The 20,595-nt window shown below is 38.2% G+C and overlaps 1 protein-coding gene across 2 annotated transcripts in view; it reads left to right on the plus strand.

Moving 5' to 3' along the window:
* LOC135339917 (AP-4 complex subunit beta-1-like) overlaps positions 1-20,595 on the plus strand; it is a 42,998-nt gene that overhangs the window by 21,399 nt on the left and 1,004 nt on the right. Inside the window, exons 12-29 of one of the 2 annotated variants that reach the window (XM_064536157.1) lie at positions 2,248-2,410; positions 2,613-2,752; positions 2,814-2,928; positions 2,983-3,190; positions 3,267-3,405; positions 3,538-3,666; positions 3,766-6,323; positions 6,440-7,868; positions 8,005-8,044; positions 8,100-8,194; positions 8,289-8,667; positions 8,792-8,920; positions 9,018-11,716; positions 11,833-13,425; positions 13,477-13,584; positions 13,675-14,112; positions 14,181-14,303; positions 19,463-20,557. In XM_064536157.1, the coding sequence (XP_064392227.1) occupies positions 2,248-2,410; positions 2,613-2,752; positions 2,814-2,928; positions 2,983-3,190; positions 3,267-3,405; positions 3,538-3,666; positions 3,766-4,785 (1,914 nt within the window). In that variant the 3' untranslated portion in view covers positions 4,786-6,323; positions 6,440-7,868; positions 8,005-8,044; ... (7 more) ...; positions 14,181-14,303; positions 19,463-20,557. Of the gene's footprint in view, positions 1-2,247; positions 2,411-2,612; positions 2,753-2,813; positions 2,929-2,982; positions 3,191-3,266; positions 3,406-3,537; positions 3,667-3,765; positions 6,324-6,439; positions 7,869-8,004; positions 8,045-8,099; positions 8,195-8,288; positions 8,668-8,791; positions 8,921-9,017; positions 11,717-11,832; positions 13,426-13,476; positions 13,585-13,674; positions 14,113-14,180; positions 14,304-19,462; positions 20,558-20,595 lie in introns of those variants that run through there. The other variant, XM_064536158.1, reaches the window with a different exon arrangement.

Raw genomic sequence — 20,595 nt, forward strand, 5'->3', positions numbered from 1 at the left:
CATGTGAGACCTTGGTTGAACCAAGGACCCACACTTTATCTTGTTGCGCAAACGAAGGACCCACGTGTGAGACCTTGGTTGAACCAAGGACCCACATTTTACTTTGCTGCGCCAACAAAAGACCCACGTGTGAGACCTTGGTTGAACCAAGGACCCACATTTTACTTTGCTGCGCCAACAAAGGACCCACGTGTGAGACCTTGGTTGAACCAAGGACCCACACTTTACTTTGCTGCGCCAACAAAGGACCCACGTGTGAGACCTTGGTTGAACCAAGGACCCACACTTTACTTTGCTGCGCCAACAAAGGACCCACGTGTGAGACCTTGGTTGAACCAAGGACCCACACTTTACTTTGCTGCGCCAACAAAGGACCCACATGTGAGACCTTGGTTGAACCAAGGACCCACACTTTACTTTGCTGCGCCAACAAAGGACCCACGTGTGAGACCTTGGTTGAACCAAGGACCCACATTTTACTTTGTTGCGCCAACGAAGGACCCACGTGTGAGACCTTGGTTGAAAAAAGGCCGGAAACTGAAGATCCATAGTCATTATACACAGGAAATTAATCATGTAAGTATATCACAATCCAACATTGCAATGGACATAGCTGACATTCACGGATGCGATGAGATTGTCACGGTCGATGGTTCAAAATCTCAAGACTCGATACGAAAAATACCTCTGAACTACATTGTGTAACAGTTATTTAGTGTTGTACTTGCTTCTGTTAACTTATTAACTTTGCATGCATGCGTGTACTCTAGCATAATTATGTTAATTGTCAACCAAGGACCCACACGTGGGCCCTTGGTCTTCACCAGCACCGTTTATTAACATACCAAGGACCCACGTGTGGGTCCTTGGTCTTCACTCGCACAGTTCATTGTCAACCAAGGACCCACACGTGGGTCCTTGGTCTTCACCAGCACGGTTTATTAACATACCAAGGACCCACGTGTGGGTCCTTGGTCTTCACTCGCACAGTTCATCAGCACCGTTTATTAACATACCAAGGACCCACGTGTGGGCCATGATAAATCTAGGGACCCATGTATTGATAACTTTTTCAAATCAGTACAACCACAGATTGTTGATGTAATTATGAAGAAAAAAGTGGCCTATAATTTGAATAGTATTGAGCACCAAGGTATAACTGGGGTCCCAGGAAATGACACTATTGAACTCAACAACACTCACAAATCCACTACAATGTGAACAAGCAGTTTCAAAAAAGTGCTGATTGTTCATACCCCCGAAATGTGAATAACTAAAAAACACACTGTGAAACAAAGGACCCCCAAAAGAGACACTTTATTGAACTTTAAGCAGCCTATAGTTATTGTTTGAGGGGTTTCTATGGGCTATCTTGAGACCAAGTCAAAATAGTTGAGAGAGTGTTTACAGTAGACTGTACCTAAGCTTTATAGTAAAAATGTCTATTCGAGCCATGAAATGACTACTGCGTTTCAGCTGGACTTCCAGCTCATTCTAGCTGGAAAAGATCACTAGATCTAGCTCATGAATAATTAATGAGCAAACGGTTGACCGTAACCTTAATGAAACAAAAGAGCGACGGCTAGAGATGATAGAAGCGTTTTTTGATAGTGTTATTTACACTTAGTTTTACTGTTGACTGTGCATTTCTTTGCATGTTAATCGCATCACTTTTCCCACAATTATTGCACGCGTTTCTTTGGATGGTCATTACGTCTACAGTCATTATAAAACAAGCTGTGTAGCTGATACTGTACGAGATCGACTACAAGGCATCTTACTATTTGTGCATCAAGTTAGTTTCTGCATATAGCTCTGTCTATATAGCCATCATTCTAATTTTGGTGATTCAATGATTTACTCTACAACAATTCCTTGTGAAGCTGCATGGTTACTGTTGGTAGAATACCATCTGAGAGGATGCATGGGTCTACATTGTAGAGGTATGGAATTTTCAGTGTGAGTGTTTAAAATCCTGTATACCGGGTTTCGAATGCGAATTGCCAGTTTTCAGTTTGCCAGTTAACATAGATTGCAAACGCGAAAGACTCACCAAGGAGAGCGCATTAATTTCAAAACGCAATCAGGCTTGTACAGTGTCATTCGCAATTGATTATTGATTTTTGAAACCCGTTAGTAACACTGCATGACTATTTTTTTGCTTTAATTTTGTGTTTGGTGTGATAATAATATAGTATGTGATAATTTATTTCACAGAAAATGTTACGGTATTAATTATCCCTGCAGGATTTGCACAACGCTTTGTATACGCTGGAAGAGGTAATCAATCACATCTCCCATGAGCCGTCTATTGTCAGGTGTCAGCTCATTACTTCAGTCACCAAGCTGTTTTTCAAGAGAGCTCCAGAGTGTCAGGAAATGCTGGGGAAACTTCTAGAACATTGTATCTGTACGTAGGTGCTGTCTGCATGCTCATCAGTGTTACGTCTTAAGAAAATTTTCCACTTGCTTGCTTGCTATGCTGTAGCTGACTATACTCTGATCTATATTAGTTTTTGAGACCATTACATCTGCTGCTGGAAAGCCTGGCATTTAAATAGGTTTCAGGGTCTGTCGCTCTGACTTTCCAATCCATTCTCTGATTTATGCAGATACTGATCTTGATGCAAATGTGAGAGACCGAGCTTTACTGTATTATCGGATGCTTCAGTTGGATGTTTGTCATGCAGAGAGAGTTGTCAATTGTGGAGGCATTGTTTCCATAAGTTCTACTTTGCGTCAACATAGCAATGTGAGTTTTAAAATTAAAATCGTTTGCATGAATGAGATTTAATTGATTTTGTCTTATGTAGCCATTGCTGTGTGAGTTCAACACGCTAGCAGTGACTAATGGAGTGGCCTCAGCTACATTCATTTCTCAAGAGTGTCCCTACTCAAAATCTTGTGGACCTTCATCAAAAGAGAATGGTACATACATATCCTTGTTCTCTGAATGCTTGTAATAAATTTACATTTTGGCAGCTCTGCATTGGGCCTCCGGGACTATTACTGGAAACAATGAGAAATTGTCATTTCCCGAAAATAGTCTTAAAAACTCCTTGAATGTGATGGAAAATGTCAAATTCAGTGACAATGCTGAAAGCCACACTATTTGTATTCTGGCTTTAGACCCTCTAGCTGAGATGTCTGCAGGAAATTTTGAGGCAATGTGGTTGGAAATTTCACCAATGTGAGTGCCTGTATGTACTTTAACCTGGTGTGAATCGTTTTTGAAAAAACATCCCCATCTATACCCACATATGCAGAAGAGAGTTTAATGTTGAACTTTCCATTGTGCCCACTTCTAAAGAGTTGACAAAGCTTCTACAGACACAGTGTATCAAAACGATGGCCTCAAGCTTGAGGAACAGTCCTGTCATCATAGAGTACTTCTATGCTCAAAATGTACTTGCTAAAAGTTAACTCTTTGTCAAATCATAAGTAGGGTCTTACTAACAGTCTATTTAGCGTAAGCTGTCAGTTTCATTTGTATGCACACTAACCTGTTGATAAGGAACTTGTACTAACCCACTCCAGGTATCAACCAAGCATTTCTTTTTGGTTGAAATCTGTATTGCTGTGGAAACTTCAGTTTTGTCGTTCACTTTGAAGTGTCAAAACAACAAGGAAGCTACATCATTTGTGAAACTCTTCTTCCAGACTTTGGTAAGTCAAGTATAATACATATCCTTAATTTTAACTTCCTTGAAAGTGTGCACAAACACTGTTGTATAAAGTTAAAAAGCTGACAATGTTTGCATACAGGGATCATTCAGAAATCAATTGCCTAAGATTCGGTGGAGAAGGTGTGAAGACCTGCCCACCTGTGTGAAAAACATTAAGGGGGTTTTCTTTAAAGAAAACCTTTATCTTGGTGGGGGTTACACAGGAAGTTCAAAAGCTGATGCAGTCGTTTACATGTATAGCCCAAAGCTTGACATGTGGAAACTTTTACCACCTAGTCCACTCAAGTGGTTTTCTATAGTGGACCTAAACTCTCACATAGTTCTGGTAGGAGGTAAAGAAACTCTTACTCAGTCACTCTCATTGGAGTTTACTAATAAAGTGGCCTCGTGGGATCAGGAAATTTCACAATGGAAGTTTTCACTTCCGCCAATGCTTAACAGGCGTGTGTCGCCAATCGCTATATCATATGACAGAAATCTAATTGTGGCAGGAGGTAACAAGGGTGTGCTAGATTTTAATATCGAAATCTTAAATGCAGAAAACCAACAATGGCAGAATGTATCACAATTACCTTTAAGCTGTACTTCATTGAACACTGTCTGGAATGAACATTGGTATTTTTATAGAGAGTGTGATCACACAGTGATTCGAATAAGTCTGAGTAGTCTAACCGCTTGTGCTAAAGAACAAGAACAGAAGACATTGGAATATGGGACAGATTCAGGCTACAACTTAATGTCCTACTCTCTAGGCAGTCGAAATAGCGAGCCTATTAAAAATGCATCAACTACGATTACAGAATGGGAAATCTACAGTCATCTATCATTTACCCCAATACAAATCTGTACCATTCAAAATTATTTGGTTGCGATCAGTAATGAGTGCAGCCCAAAGAAAGAACTTTCAGCATTTGCATACGTACCAGAAAGCAACAGCTGGACGAATGTAGGTAGAATGCCTGAAGAATGTTCGACATCGTCTTTCGTATTGACTAACTCTGGAGACCTGTTCCTTGTTGGTGGAGATTCAAATTCTTCCACTGGTAGTCAATACAGTAACAAACTGTTAATGGTAACGATTGTTGCGGAAAATATATAAGTCACTGCGTTTGAAATTCACTTAAGTCTTGTGCGTCATCTTTCAGGTTACCTTTGTATATTTGTGCGCAATAATATTATAGCAACTTACTTTCTTATTAAGTTAACTATTATTGAAAATTGTCTTTAATATTAAGTTTTACTGTGTGTACAATTGTATAGAGGTGTCAATACAATTGTTATGCATTGAGGCGTAGCTGCATGAGGGATACGGTAAAGCTGATTGTGTGTGTGTGTGTCTGTTCCAGCCGTAACTGCTCAACGGTTGCAATGTGACGAAAACTAACAGCTTCTATAGGCTTTCTCTTGGATTTGATTTGTGGATTTGCAAACTAAGCTTCTTTTTGACTCACAGTGAAGGCTGTTGCAGAATCAGCATCATCTGTTCGCACAAACTTTCTATTCAACGTACGAGTTAGCTTTGCACTAAAGCGCTAGCTGTTTGTGAACTACAATAGTCAGGAAAGAGCTGCAAAGCTGCGTGCATGTACACTCAGCAGCCCTTGTGAACTCTGACCTCATTGCAGATTCACCCCTTTTTAATTTTTCATTGACTAAAATACTTATTAAAACTTCTACATTTATTGTTGATCTACATGCCTCTATCCTTTCATCGAGCCACCAAGACTTTGTTTCCGTTAAGCTCAGCTCCTCTTCTGATGACTTCGAAGGTTCATTGTCAACAATTGCATAATAATTACATATACAAATTACGTTTTGTATAGCACTCTTGGGCGCGAAAGCAAAACATGGCGATAAACACAGCGCAGCTTGCACCACTCGTTCTACAGTAGTAATTCTTTTAAGTATAATAAATTATTATGGCTAATAAAATAGCAAGTAAACCCAAAGTACCCTAGGCCTGCACTGCATATAGCATTGCGTAATTCACATTCATCAGCTTCCTTCCTTGTCAGTGTTTGCATAGTAAGTGTTACTGCATAGTAAGTGTTACTTCAGAATATTGATAACCAGGGAATTTTAATGTCTAATCAGACGGAAGGAAATAATTAATGAGTCATCATTAATAGGTTTTTTTTGACAGTTTATGCTAATTAATGTCACCAGTGACACACTCAGTTTGATGCAAGCATGTAGATCTAGTGGGTGAAAGCAAACTTTTTAGTACAATTTCTGCGCGGAAATTTTCCTGGAATTCATTGAGGTAATCAGTTGTAGGGAAAGATGTTGTGTGGGTACACAATCATATGATTGCATGTAAGCTATTTTATACAGCATATAGGCTTGCATTTGAGTATATAAACAGAACGTTCAGCTAAAGAATTCCAAAATAACTCAGCAAATCAATTATCCGAAATACAAGAAATACAAGAAATACAAGATGTGTTATCTGATTTACCTGCTTGTGCTTTCCTCTATATACTGCATACTGGGATCACCTATTGCACAAGACTGCAATCGCGTCATTGTCAATGAAAGAGGCAGGCGGTCACTTGTCGGCGGTTATAGAGATCACATTTCAGTAGGATTGGGGAGGGAGTGCTTCGAGAGTATCAGTGATTTGCGTGTGGATGAAAAGTAAGTTTTGATTTACTGTATAATAATTATGCGTAGTGAATAATTGTGTGAGTAACACTATACAGTTCAATGTAATAATGATTACATGATTTGATTGTTTTTTCTCCGTTTTGCAGTTCTGTGAGATGTTTCAAATGGAGACTGAGAACTAGCGGAAATGTTCAACTCAACGAACGAGGAGAAGTACACACAAAAAATCTCACTGTTTCTACTTGTAACTCGGTTACGTTACGTTCTCCTGGATTTTACAACAGTAACAAGAAGCATTACTCAAACAACATGTTTTGTGTATACAATATTAGCATGCAGGACTGCAACCATATCACTGTTAGATCTACGTCTGATGAACACAGCTTGTTTGACGACGGGAGAGATTATCTGTATTTCGACTTTGGTCAGGTCACCACCACAGTGACTGGTGACAGTATCAGTTCTTTCAGTGAGAGTGTCCCCACCTCTTCATTCTATGCAGTTCTGTGGAGTGATGCTGAGAAATTCACAAGTGCAGGAAAGTTTGAGTTTGAGGCTATGTGCAATGACCCTGTTGCAGATACAGAGAATGGTTCAGGGTACCAACACATTTGAACATTAATTTTGACTCTTTTATACTGTTACATAGTAGTCTAATCAATTCAGTCAACAAATTAATGTTTTATTGCCTCACCTGATAAGATATTGTTGAATCCATGCTTTACATTACTTGAATATTCTGCATGCATAGACTTAGGAAGTAACACATGTACTTTTTTTAATGAAGCAACCATGCATGATGTCGATGCAAATATTTAATGGCCTTCATACGCAATAGGGCAATACAATTATTGATTGTTTTTTTTAATTTAGCTGGCACATGCATGCCCATAATTTTGGTCAAGATTGTATACATGCACAATACCTAATATAATACATAATAATTATACACATAATACATAAGTATTTCACTAACAGAACTTGATTTGGTTACTAATTTCTTCATGTGAAATGTACTTAAGTTTATGTTTGGCTGGATGCTCTCTGCTTGGAGTATAGACTAACTCCTTAAATCTTAGTAGCAGCTCCAAGGTGTGAAAATTTCAACTTGTCACATAGAATCTAGATCTAATTGACATTGTCCTATTGGGGGTGCTGTACACAATTTGGGCTGAGAACGAGGCTAAATAGGGTAGCGGCATGCGTTTGTGTGCATGTTGCATTGCAGTCCTTGACAATCATTATAATTCATGCACTAGCTATTGCTGTGTGTGCACTTTGAGGTTCATATGACTCACATCAGGACATAATTATACTGCTTGAGTGAATTTGCATGCTCATGCACTAGCTCGTACGTATTGTTTTTAGAGATTACACTGATCTATAGGTGCCATAATTTATAGATCTAGGTGTTGATCACTACACATTTTCCCGATACTATTATTGGTAATGGAGACCACTCCCTTTTAGGAGGCTGAAAAATCTCTGCTACCATATATACATAAATTGACTCACTGCATGCTTAGAAACTATGTACATGGCCTGGAATCGAGGTTCAACCTCCTGTACGGTAAGGTGAGCAATGGGATACTTACATGTACCGTATAGAGGGTAATTTTCGTGGAGCAAATTATTCGTGATTTTCGTAGTTGAAGGTCTGACCACGAATATTTTACCTACAAATGAAGCAACCTTGCATATTTACCTGCAGTACTTTCATATCAAGTTCTACTTTGCGTCAACAAAGCAATGTGAGTTTTAAAAGTAAATCGTTCGCATGAATGTGATTTCGTCTTATGTATATAGCCATTTCCGTGTGAGTTAACACGCTAGCAGTGGCCTCAGCTACATTTATCTCTCAAGAGTGTCCCTACTCAAAATCTTGTGGACCTTCATCAATGGTACGTACATACCCTATGAATGTTATTATTATGATCTTGATGTACATTGTTTGTTCTCTGAATGCTTAATTGTAATAAATTTACATTTTGGCAGCTCTGCATTCTGGGACTATTACTGGAAACAACAAGAAGTTGTCATTTCCCGAAAATACTCCTTAAATGTGATGGAAAATGTCAAATTCAGTGACAATGCTGAAAGCCACACTATTTGTATTCTGGCTTTAGACCCTCTAGCTGAGATGTCTGCAGGAAATTTGAGGCAATGTGGTTGGAAATTTCACCGATGTGAGTGCCTGTGTGTACTTTTAACCTCTCCCTGTCTACCCACATATGCAGAAGAGAGTTAAACTTTCCATTGTGCCCACTTCGATTCTAAAGAGTTGACAAAGCTTCTGCAGACACAGTGTATCAAAATGATGGCCTCCAGCTCGAGGAACAGTCCTGTCATCAATGAGTACTTCTATGCTTAAAATGTACTTGCTAAAAGTTAGTCAAATCATAAGTAGAATCTTACAAACGGTCTATTTAGCGTAAGCTGTCAGTTTCATTTGTATGACACTAACCTGTTGATAAGGATTTTGTACTAACTCACTCCAGGTATCAACCAAGCATTTCTTTTTGGTTGAAATCTGTATTGCTGTGGAAACTTCAGTTTTGTCGTTCACTTTGAAGTGTCAAAACAACAAGGAAGCTACATCATTTGTGAAACTCTTCTTCCAGACTTTGGTAAGTCAAGTATAATACATATCCTTAATTTTAACTTCCGAAAGTGTGCACAAACACTGTTGTATAAAGTTAAAAAGCTGACAATGTTTGCATACAGGGATCATTCAGAAATCAATTGCCTAAGATTCGGTGGAGAAGGTGCGAAGACCTGCCCACCTGTGTGAAAAACATTAAGGGGGTTTTCTTTTTCTTTAAAGAAAACCTTTATCTTGGTGGGGGTTACACAGGAAGTTCAAAAGCTGATGCAGTCGTTTACATGTATAGCCCAAAGCTTGACATGTGGAAACTTTTACCACCAGTCCACTCAAGTGGTTTTCTATAGTGGACCTAAACTCTCACATAGTTCTGGTAGGAGGTAAAGAGACTCTTACTCAGTCACTCTCGTTGGAGTTTACTAATAAAGTGGCCTCGTGGGATCAGGAAATTTCACAATGGAAGTTTTCACTTCCGCCAATGCTTAACAGGCATGTGTCGCCAATTGTTATATCATATGACAGAAATCTAATTGTGGCAGGAGGTAACAAGGGTGTGCTAGATTTTAATATCGAAGTCTTAAATGCAAAAAACCAACAATGGCAGAATGTATCACAATTACCTTTAAGCTGTACTTCATTGAACACTGTCTGGAATGAACATTGGTATTTTTATAGAGAGTGTGATCACACAGTGATTCGAATAAGTCTGAGTAGTCTAACCGCTTGTGCTAAAGAACAAGAACAGAAAACATTGGAATAGAATATGGGACAGATTCAGGCTACAACTTAATGTTCTACTCTCTAGGCAGTCATAATAGCGAGCCTATTAAAAATGCATTAACTACGATTACAGAATGGGAAATCTACAGTCATCTATCATTTACCCCAGTATAAATCTGTACCATTCAAAATTATTTGGTTGCGATCAGTAATGAGTGCAGCCCAAAGAAAGAAATTTCAGTATTTGCATACGTACCAGAAAGCAACAGCTGGACGAATGTAGGTAGAATGCCTGAAGAATGTTCAACATCGTCTTTCGTATTGACTAACTCTGGAGACCTGTTCCTTGTTGGTGGAGATTCAAATTCTTCCACTGGTAGTCAATACAGTAACAAACTGTTAATGGTAACAATTGTTGCGGAAAATAAGTCACTGCGTTTGAAATTCACTTAAGTCTTATGCGTCATCTTTCAGGTTACCTTTGTATATTTGTGCGCAATAATATTATAGCAACTTACTTTCTTATTAAGTTACTTTCTTATTAAGTTAACTATTATTGAAAATTGTCTAGTTTTACTATGTGTACAATTGTATAGAGGTGTCAATACAATTGTTATGCATTGAGGCGTAGCTGCATGAGGGATACGGTAAAGCTGATTGTGTGTGTGTGTGTCTGTTCCAGCTGTAACTGCTCAACGGTTGCAATGCGATGAAAACTAACAACTTCTATAGGATTTCTCTTGGATTTGATTTGTGGATTTGCAAACTAAGCTTCTTTTTGACTCACAGTGAAGGTTGTTGCAGAATCAGCATCATCTGTTCACACAAACTTTCTATTTAACGTATGAGTTAGCTTTGCACTAAAGCGCTAGCTGTTTGTGAAACAATAGTCAGGAAAGAGCTGCAAAGCTGCGTGCATGTACACTCAGCAGCCCTTGTGAACTCTGACCTCATTGCAGATTCACCCCTTTTTAATTTTTCATTGCCTAAAATACTTATTAAAACTTCTACATTGTTGATCTACACGCCTCTATCCTTTCATCAAGCCACCAAGACTTTGTTTCCGTTAAGCTCAGCTCCTCTTCTGATGACTTCGAAGGTTCATTGTCAACAATTGCATAATAATTACATATACAAAGCAAACTAATTACGTTTTGTATAGCACTCTTGGGCACGAAAGCAAAACATGGCGATAAGCACAGCGCAGCTTGCACCACTCGTTCTACAGTAGTAATTCTTTTAAGTATAATATTATGGCTAATAAAATAGCAAGTAAACCCGAAGTACCCTAGGCCTGCACTGCATATAGCATTGCGTAATTCACATTCATCAGCTTCCTTCCTTGTCAGTGTTTGCATAGTAAGTGTTACTGCATAGTAAGTGTTACTTCAGAATATTGATAACCAGGGAATTTTAATGTCTAATCAGACGGAAGGAAATAATTAATGAGTCATCATTAACAGGTTTTTTTGCAGTGTTTTGACAGTTTATGTTAATTAATGTCACCAGTGACACACTCCAAGCATGTAGATCTAGTGGGTGAAAGCAAACTTTTTAGTTCAATTTCTGCGCGGAAATTTTCCTGGAATTCATTGAGGTAATCAGTATTTTGACAGTTTATGTTAATTAATGTCACCAGTGACACACTCCAAGCATGTAGATCTAGTGGGTGAAAGCAAACTTTTTAGTTCAATTTCTGCGCGGAAATTTTCCTGGAATTCATTGAGGTAATCAGTTATAGGGAAAGATGTTGTGTGGGTACACGATCATATGATTGCATGTAAGCTATTTTATACAGCATTTAGGCTTGCATTTGAGTATATAAACAGAACGTTCAGCTAAAGAATTCCAAAATAACTCAGCAAATCAATTATCCGAAATACAAGAAATACAAGAAATACAAGATGTGTTATCTGATTTACCTGCTTGTGCTTTCCTCTATATACTGCATACTGGGATCACCAATTGCACAAGACTGCAATCGCGTCATTGTCAATGAAAGAGGCAGGCGGTCACTTGTCGGCGGTTATAGAGATCACATTTCAGTAGGATTGGGGAGGGAGTGCTTCAAGAGTATCAGTGATTTGCGTGTGGATGAAAAGTAAGTTTTGATTTACTGTATAATAATTATACGTAGTGAATAATTGTGTGAGTAACACTATACAGTTCAATGTAATAATGATTACATGATTTGATTGTTTTTTCTCCGTTTTGCAGTTCTGTGAGATGTTTCAAATGGAGACTGAGAACTAGCGGAAATGTTCAACTCAACGAACGAGGAGAAGTACACACAAAAAATCTCACTGTTTCTACTTGTAACTCGGTTACATTCCGTTCTCCTGGATTTTACAACAGTAACAAGAAGCATTACTCAAACAACATGTTTTGTGTATACAATATTAGCATGCAGGACTGCAACCATATCACTGTTAGATCTACGTCTGATGAACACAGCTTGTTTGACGACGGGAGAGATTATCTGTATTTCGACTTTGGTCAGGTGACCACCACAGTGACTGGTGACAGTATCGGTTCTTTCAGCGAGAGTGTCCCCACCTCTTCATTCTATGCAGTTCTGTGGAGTGATGCTGAGAAATTCACAAGTGCAGGAAAGTTTGAGTTTGAGGCTATGTGCAATGACCCTGTTGCAGATACAGAGAATAAATCGAGTGGTTCAGGGTACCAACACATTTGAACATTTGACTCTCTTACTTTCAAGATTTTCTTTACTGTTACATCTAGTAATCAATTCAGTCAACAAATTAATGTTTTATTGCCTCACCTGATAAGATAATTATTGTTCAATCCATGCTTAATATTCTGCATGCATAGACTTATTAAAGGAAGTAATTAAACTTTCAACATGTACTTTTTTCAATGAAGCAACCATGCATGATGTCGATGCAAATATTTAATGGCCTTTATACGCAATAGGGCAATAAAATTATTGATTGTTTTTTTAATTTAGCTGGCACATGCATGCCCGTATGGCCAAGATTGTATATATACACAATACCTAATAATTATACACATAATTTGGTTACTATTTTCTTCATGTGAAATGTACTTAAGCTTATGTTTGGCTGGATGCTCTCTGCTTGGAGTATAGACTAACTCCTTAAATTTTAGTTGATTTTGCTAGCAGCTCCAAGGTGTGAAAATTTCAATTTCATTATTATTGTCACATAGAATCTAGATCTAATTGACATTGTCCTATTGGGGGAGCTGTACACAATTTGGGCTGAGAACAAGGCTAAATAGGGTAGCGGCATGCGTTTGTGTGCATGTTGCATTGCAGTCCTTGACAATCATTATAGTTCATGCACTAGCTATTGCTGTGTGTGCACTTTGAGGTTCATATGACTCTCACGTCAGGACATAATTATACTGCTGGAGTGAATTTGCATGCTCATGCACTAGCTCGTACGTACTGATCTATAGGTGCCATAATTATAGATCTAGGTGTTGATCACTACACATTTTCCCGATAATATTATTGGTAACGGAGACCACTCCTTTTTAGGAGGCTGAAAAATCTCTGCTACCACTTTGTTATATATACATAAATTGACTCACTGCATGCTTAGAAACTATGTACATGGCCTGGAATTGAGGTTCAACCTCCTGTACGGTAAGGTGAGCAATGGGATACTTACATGTCATATAGAGGGTAATTTTCGTGGAGCAAAATATTCGTGATTTTCGTGGTTGAAGGTCTGACCACGAATATTTTACCCACAAATGAAGCAACCTTGCGTCTTTACCTGCAGTACTTTCATATCAAGTTCTACTTTGCGTCAACAAAGCAATGTGAGTTTTAAAAGTAAATCGTTCGCATGAATGTGATTTTGTCTTATGTAGCCATTGCTGTGTGAGTTCAACACGCTAGCAGTGACTAATGGAGTGGCCTCAGCTACATTTATCTCTCAAGAGTGTCCCTACTCAAAATCTTGTGGACCTTCATCAATGGTACGTACATATCCTATGAATGTTATTATTATGATCTTGATGTACATTGTTTGTTCTCTGAATGCTTGTAATAAATTTACATTTTGGCAGCTCTGCATTCTGGGACTATTACTGGAAACAACGTGAAGTTGTCATTTCCTGAAAATAAACTCCTTGAATGTGATGGAAAATGTGACAATGCTGAAAGCCACACTATTTGTATTCTGGCTTTTACTCTAGCTGAGATGTCTGCAGGAAATTTAAGGCAATGTGGTTGGAAATTTCACCGATGTGAGTGCCTGTGTGTACTTTTAACCTCCATCCCCATCTACCCACATATGCAGAAGAGAGTTTAATGTTGAACTTTCCATTGTGCCCACTTCTAAAGAGTTGACAAAGCTTCTGCAGACACAGTGTATCAAAACGATGGCCTCCAGCTCGAGAAACAGTCCTGTCATCAATGAGTGCTTCTATGCTCAAAATGTGTACTTGCTAAAAGTTAACTCTTTGTCAAATCATAAGTAGGATCTTACAAACGGTCTATTTAGCGTAAGCTGTCAGTTTCATTTGTATGCACACTAACCTGTTGATAAGGATTTTGTACTAACCCACTCCAGGTATCAACCAAGCATTTCTTTTTGGTTGAAATCTGTATTGCTGTGGAAACTTCAGTTTGTTGTTCACTTTGAAGTGTCAAAACAACAAGGAAGCTACATCATTAATTGTGAAACTCTTCTTTGGTAAGTCAAAACGTATGTATAACACATATCCTTGGTAATAACTTCCTTGAAAGTGTGCACAAACACTGTTGTATAAAGTTAAAGAGCTGACAATGTTTGCATACAGGGATCATTCAGAAATCAAGATTCGGTGGTACCTGTGTGAAAAACATTAAGAGGGTTCTCTTAAACAAAATCTTTATCTTGGTGGGGGTTACACAGGAAGTTCAAAAGCTGATGCAGTCGTTTACATGTATAGCCCAAAGCTTGACATGTGGAAACTTTTACCACCTAGTCCACTCAAGTGGTTTGCTATAGTGGTCCTAAACTCTCACATAGTTCTGGTAGGAGGTAAAAGAGACTCTTACTCAGTCACTCTCGTTGGAGTTTACTAATAAAGTGGCCTCGTGGGATCAGGAAATTTCACAGTGGAAGTTTTCACTTCCGCCAATGTTTAACAGGCGTGTGTCGCCAATCGCTATATCATATGACAGAAATCTAATTGTGGCAGGAGGTAACGTTAGATTATAGTATCGAAATCTTGCAGAAAACCAACAATGGCAGAATGTATCACAATTGCCTTTAGCTGTACTTCATTGAACACTGTCTGGAATGAACATTGGTATTTTTATAGAGAGTGTGATCACACAGTGATTCAAATAAGTCTGAGTAGTCTAACCGCTTGTGCTAAGGAACAAAAACAAAAGACATTGGAATATGGGGGCTACAACTTATGTCCTACTCTCTAGGCAGTCGAAATAGCGAGCCTATTAATGCATCAACTAAAATTACAGAATGGGAATTCTACAGTCATCTATCATTTACCCCAGTACAAATCTGTACCTTTCAAAATTATTTGGTTGCGATCAGTAATGAGTGCAGCCCAAAGAAAGAAATTCCAACATTTGCATATGTACCGGAAAGCAACCGTTGGACGAATGTAGGTAGAATGCCTAAAGAATGTTCGACATCGTCTTTTGTATTGACTAACTCTGGAGACCTATTCCTTGTTGGTGGAGATTCAAATTCTTTCACTGGTAGTCAATACAGTAACAAACTGTTAATGGTAACAATTGTTGCGGAAAATAAGTCCCTGCGTTTGAAATTCACTTAAGTCTTGTGCATCATCTTTGAGGTTACTGGTCCTCACCTCTTTGTGTATTGTGTGCAATAATAATAATTATAGCGGCTTACTTTCCTATTAAGTTAACTATTGAAAATTGTCTTTACCGTAATTATATAATGTATACAATTGTATAGAGGTGTCAATACAATTGTACATAATAATTATGCATTGAGGCATAGCTGCACGATGAATACGGTAAAGCTGACTGTGTGTGTGTGTGTCTGTTCCAGTTGTAACTGCTGCAATGCGACGAAAACTAACAGCTTCTATAGACATTCTCTTGGATTTGATTTGTGGATTTGCAAACTAAAGCTTCTCTTTGCCTCAACAGTGAAGGCTGTTGCAGTCTCTTCAGAATCAGCATCATCTGTTCGCACAAACTTCTATTCAGAGTTAGCCTTGCTATATAGCTGTTTGTTAACGGCAATAGCCAGGAAAAACTGCAAAGCTGCGTGCATGTACGTACACTGCCAGCAGCCCTTGTGAACTCTGACCTCATTGCAGATCCACCCTTTTTAATTGACAGGAAATACAAAATACTGGTTAAAACTTCTACATTGTAGATCTGCATGCCTATATCCTTTCATCAAGCTGTCAAGACTTTGTTTCCATTAAGCTCAGCTCTTCTTCTATAATGACTGTGTGGTTCATTGTCATCAATTGCATAATAATTACATAACATTGTACAAAGCAAACTAATTACGTCTTGTAACACTCTTTGGCGCGAAAGCAAAACATGGCGAGTAGCACAGCGCAGCTTGCACCACTCGTTCTACATTAGTAATTCTTTTATGTATAAATTATGGTAATAAAATAGCAAGTCAACCCGAAGTACCCTAGGCCTGCACTGCATATAGCATTGCGTAATTCACATTCATCAGTTTCCTTCCTTGTCAATGTTTGCATAAGTAAGCGTTACTGCATAGTAAGCGTTACTTTGGAATATTGATAACCAGGGAATTTTAATCAGACGGAAGGAAATAAATGAGTCATCATTAACAGGTTTTTTTGCAATATTTTGACAGTTTATGTTAATCAGTGACACGCTCAGTCTGATGCAAGCACGTAGATCTAGTGGGTGAAAGCAAACTTTTTAATTCAATTTCCGCGTGGAAATTTTCCTGGAATTCATTGGTAATTCAGGTAATCAGTTAAGGGAAAAGATGTTGTGTGGGTACACGATTATATACATACATGTAAGCTATTTTATACAGCATCTAGGTTTGCATTTGAGTATATAAACAGAAACATTCAGCTAACAAAATAACTCAGCAAATCAATTATCCGAAATACAAGAAATACAAGATATACAAGATGTGTTATCTCATTTATCTGCTTGTGCTTTCCTCTATATACTGCATACTGGGATCACCAATTGCACAAGACTGCAATCGCGTCATTGTCAATGAAAGAGGCAGGCGGTCACTTGTCGGTGGTTATAGAGATCACATTTCAGTGGGATTGGGGAGAGAGTGCTTCGAGAGCATCAGTGATTTGCATGTGGAAGAAAAGTAAGTTTTGCTTTTACTGTATATTATGCATGGCTGGATAATTATGGGAGTAACAGGGAATTGCAGTTCTAATAATTACATGATTTGATTGTTTTTTCGCCATCTTGCAGTTCTGTAAGATGTTTCAAATGGAGACTGAGAAATAGCGGAAATGTTCAACTCAATGATCGTGAACGAGAAGTACCAACCAAAAATCTCACTGTTTCTACTTGTAACTCGGTTACATTTCGCTCTCCTGGATTTTACAACAGTAACAAGAAGCATTACTCAAACAATATGTTCTGTGTATACAATATTAGCATGCAGGACTGCAACCATATCACTGTTAGGTCTACGTCTAGTGAACACAGCTTGTTTGACGATGGGAGAGATTATCTGTATTTCGACTTTGGTCAGGTGACCACTACAGTGACCGGTGACAGTGTTAGTTCCTTTAGCGAGAGTGTCCCCACCTCTTCATTCTATGCGGTTCTGTGGAGTGATGCTGAGAAATACACAAGTGCAGGAAAGTTTGAGTTTGAGGCCATGTGCAATGATCCTGTTGGTAACAGTGCTGTTACAGAGAATGAATCGAGTGGTTCAGGGTACCATCAACACACTTGAACATTATTACTGTTATTTTCAAAATTATCTTTTCAATACTGTAATCATTTCAGTCCAACAAATTATTGCCTCACCTGATAAGATACTGTTGAATCCATGCTTAACTTATATATGCATAGATTAATATGAAGGACGTATCTTAATTTTTTATTATAGGAGAATTGAACGAAGCAACCATGATGTTGTTGATGCATGTGATGAAATGGCCATGCAATAGGGCAATAAAATTATTGTGCGGGAAAAATCTCGTGCTACCACGATGTTATATATATAGACTATACGTTGACTTACTGCTATATCTGTATATGGAGGATGACAAAGTATCAACTGTTACTCTGTATTAGGAAATTGCCTTAAACAAACGTATGGTCCCCAGGTACTCTCCCAGGAATTGCAATTGATATCGACCAAATATGAAATATGACAGCTTAGGAATGCTGAGTGTAGTTGTATACCCGGTACATTTATAAAAGGCAGTGAAAAGGTAGTCACTCAAAACTTCAAATCTGGATCATTTCGAAATCATCCATCCAACCACAATTATTGCGACACAATCATGTCTTTAGGTCTACTTCCATCAATCTTTCTGGTTGCAGTATTATCTCTTTGAGTTTGGCACAAGATTGTGATAACATCATAGTCAACAGAAATGCCAGCCCGAGAGGAGGTATTTTTAAGAAGTTCCAAGATCACGAAACAGTTGGATTGACACGAGAATGCCTCGAAAATAGAGTCCGTGTGGAAAAGAAGTGAGTACTAATTGTTTCATTACATACATGGCATGTGCATATCACCACTAACTGTATAATTTATAGTAGTGCACCACATTGTATATATGAACTTCTGAGCATGCACAGAATAGATATGAGTATATATATTTCTTCTGTAGCTCTGTACGTTGCTTTAAATGGAGAGTAAGGACCAGTAAGCAAGTACAACTCAATGAACGACATGTCTCAAGTCAGAAACTTATCACGGAAATTCCCGGTGATTCTGTGACATTTCGTTCACCTGGATTTTACAATCAAAACACAAAGCATTACTCAAACAGCATGTTTTGTCTGTACAACATATCTGTGGACAAATGCAACCACGTTACTGTTGCATCGAGTAGTGGACACACATTGTTCAATGACTCTAAAGACTACCTTCAACTGTACTTGGGTAACAAGTCCTCCCCCCTGTTTGGAGAGAGTGTGAGTACGTTTGGAGATGATGCTCCTACTGGGTCCTTGTATGCAGTGCTATGGAGTGACGCTGTACCTCGCACAAGCAGGGGAACATTCGAACTAACTGCCACTTGCCATTCTTGGGATAATGAAGAAGAGGGATCAGGATCACTTATCTTAAACACTTCTACCAATTTTTAGACTGGCACTTTTTTTCTGCATCATCATCATTATTTCAGTTGTAGGTACACCCAACATATTATATCTCAGCTTCATTTCAATTTTAATTTGCAGAGAATGCATGCATAAGCAAAATGTTATAAAGCACAGGAATTAATGTGCTCACACTTGTCGGTGGTGGTTGAACTAGCCACCTCTAGACAAACATAAGCACCACTAGACAAACCTCTTAGTCTGAGTTTACCAATAATAGGCGATAAAAAGGTAAATGTGTGTGTTGAATGAGATTGAGGATTGAAAATAGCCACAACTTCGAAAATTAACGTGTGCGCATCATTAGCAGGAATGTGTTAGGTATAGCTGTTCTGAGTGCTTGTGATAGCAGCTCTATCTGACAGTGAGTGCATGAGATAATTATAATATATAGTCCTGCATGCATACGTGTGACATAGCCCTGTCAGCCGAGTGTATATACATAGCTATACTGGGTAGAATCTTGTTCCTGGAGCTGTATAATTATTGTATATGTTAATAATTATGACCTTTTTGTCCGTATATAACAGCCATCTCTCATATGTACATGTCATCCAGGTGCAGTGACTACTCATACATCAAGTGTAAGAAGATGGACTTATACTGTCTGATATATCTGCACTGCCGCAACCACCTCAGTCATCCTCAATGACCTCATGTATGCTTACATGTACTATATTCGAGTTTGAGCAGCTAAGCCTTTACATGTATATAGGTCTCTGTTACACTGAGAAGCTTTTGAAGGCGTGATATATCCAATACCATAGCTAGTCAAAGTACAATACCTATAATAATTATGAGCCTTTGATAATTTGATTAACAAATGAATGAAAGCACTGCGGGTGCTGATGCCTCAGTGGATGTGTAAAAACTATATAACATAGAGCTACTATAGCTGTATTAGCAATATTATTGCTGATACACACAGCACTGATGATGGATTAATTTTGCTGCATGCAGGCTAATCTGTAATCGCAGGGAAACTGACCATGATTGTGATGCTAAAAATGATGCCAAAAGTACAAAGTCTAAAATTAATGGCTGCTGCATCATGATCAGTAGAGCTCTCTTCTCACTCTTGCAGCTACGAATAGCTAGCTTTCTAGTGCAGAACTAACTACTAAGTAGAGTATAGCAAACTCCACGGACAAGTTTTACTACGTTACTGCATAGTAAGCGTTACTTCGGAATATTGATAACCAGGGAATTTTAATGTCTAATCAGACGGAAGGAAATAAATGAGTCATCATTAACAGGTTTTTTTGCAGTATTTTGACAGTTTATGTTAACTAATGTCACCAGTGACACACTCAGTTTGATGCAAGCACGTAGATCTAGTGGGTGAAAGCAAACTTTTTAACTTTTTAATTCAATTTCCGCGTGGAAATTTTCCTGGAATTCATTGGTAATTCAGGTAATCAGTTAAGGGGAAAGATGTTGTGTGGGTACACGATTATATACATACATGTAAGCTATTTTATACAGCATCTAGGTTTGCATTTGAGTATATAAACAGAAACATTCAGCTAACAAAATAACTCAGCAAATCAATTATCCGAAATACAAGAAATACAAGATATACAAGAAACACATTCACTGTTAAAAGTTCCCTTTCTCTTTTGCAGGATCAGAATAGAATTCACTGTTTTATTAGTTAAGTGAAACAAAAATTGTTTGATTTTTTGTCTATT

Source organism: Halichondria panicea, chromosome 8 (genome assembly GCF_963675165.1).
Source record: "Halichondria panicea chromosome 8, odHalPani1.1, whole genome shotgun sequence".
NCBI lineage: Eukaryota > Metazoa > Porifera > Demospongiae > Suberitida > Halichondriidae > Halichondria > Halichondria panicea.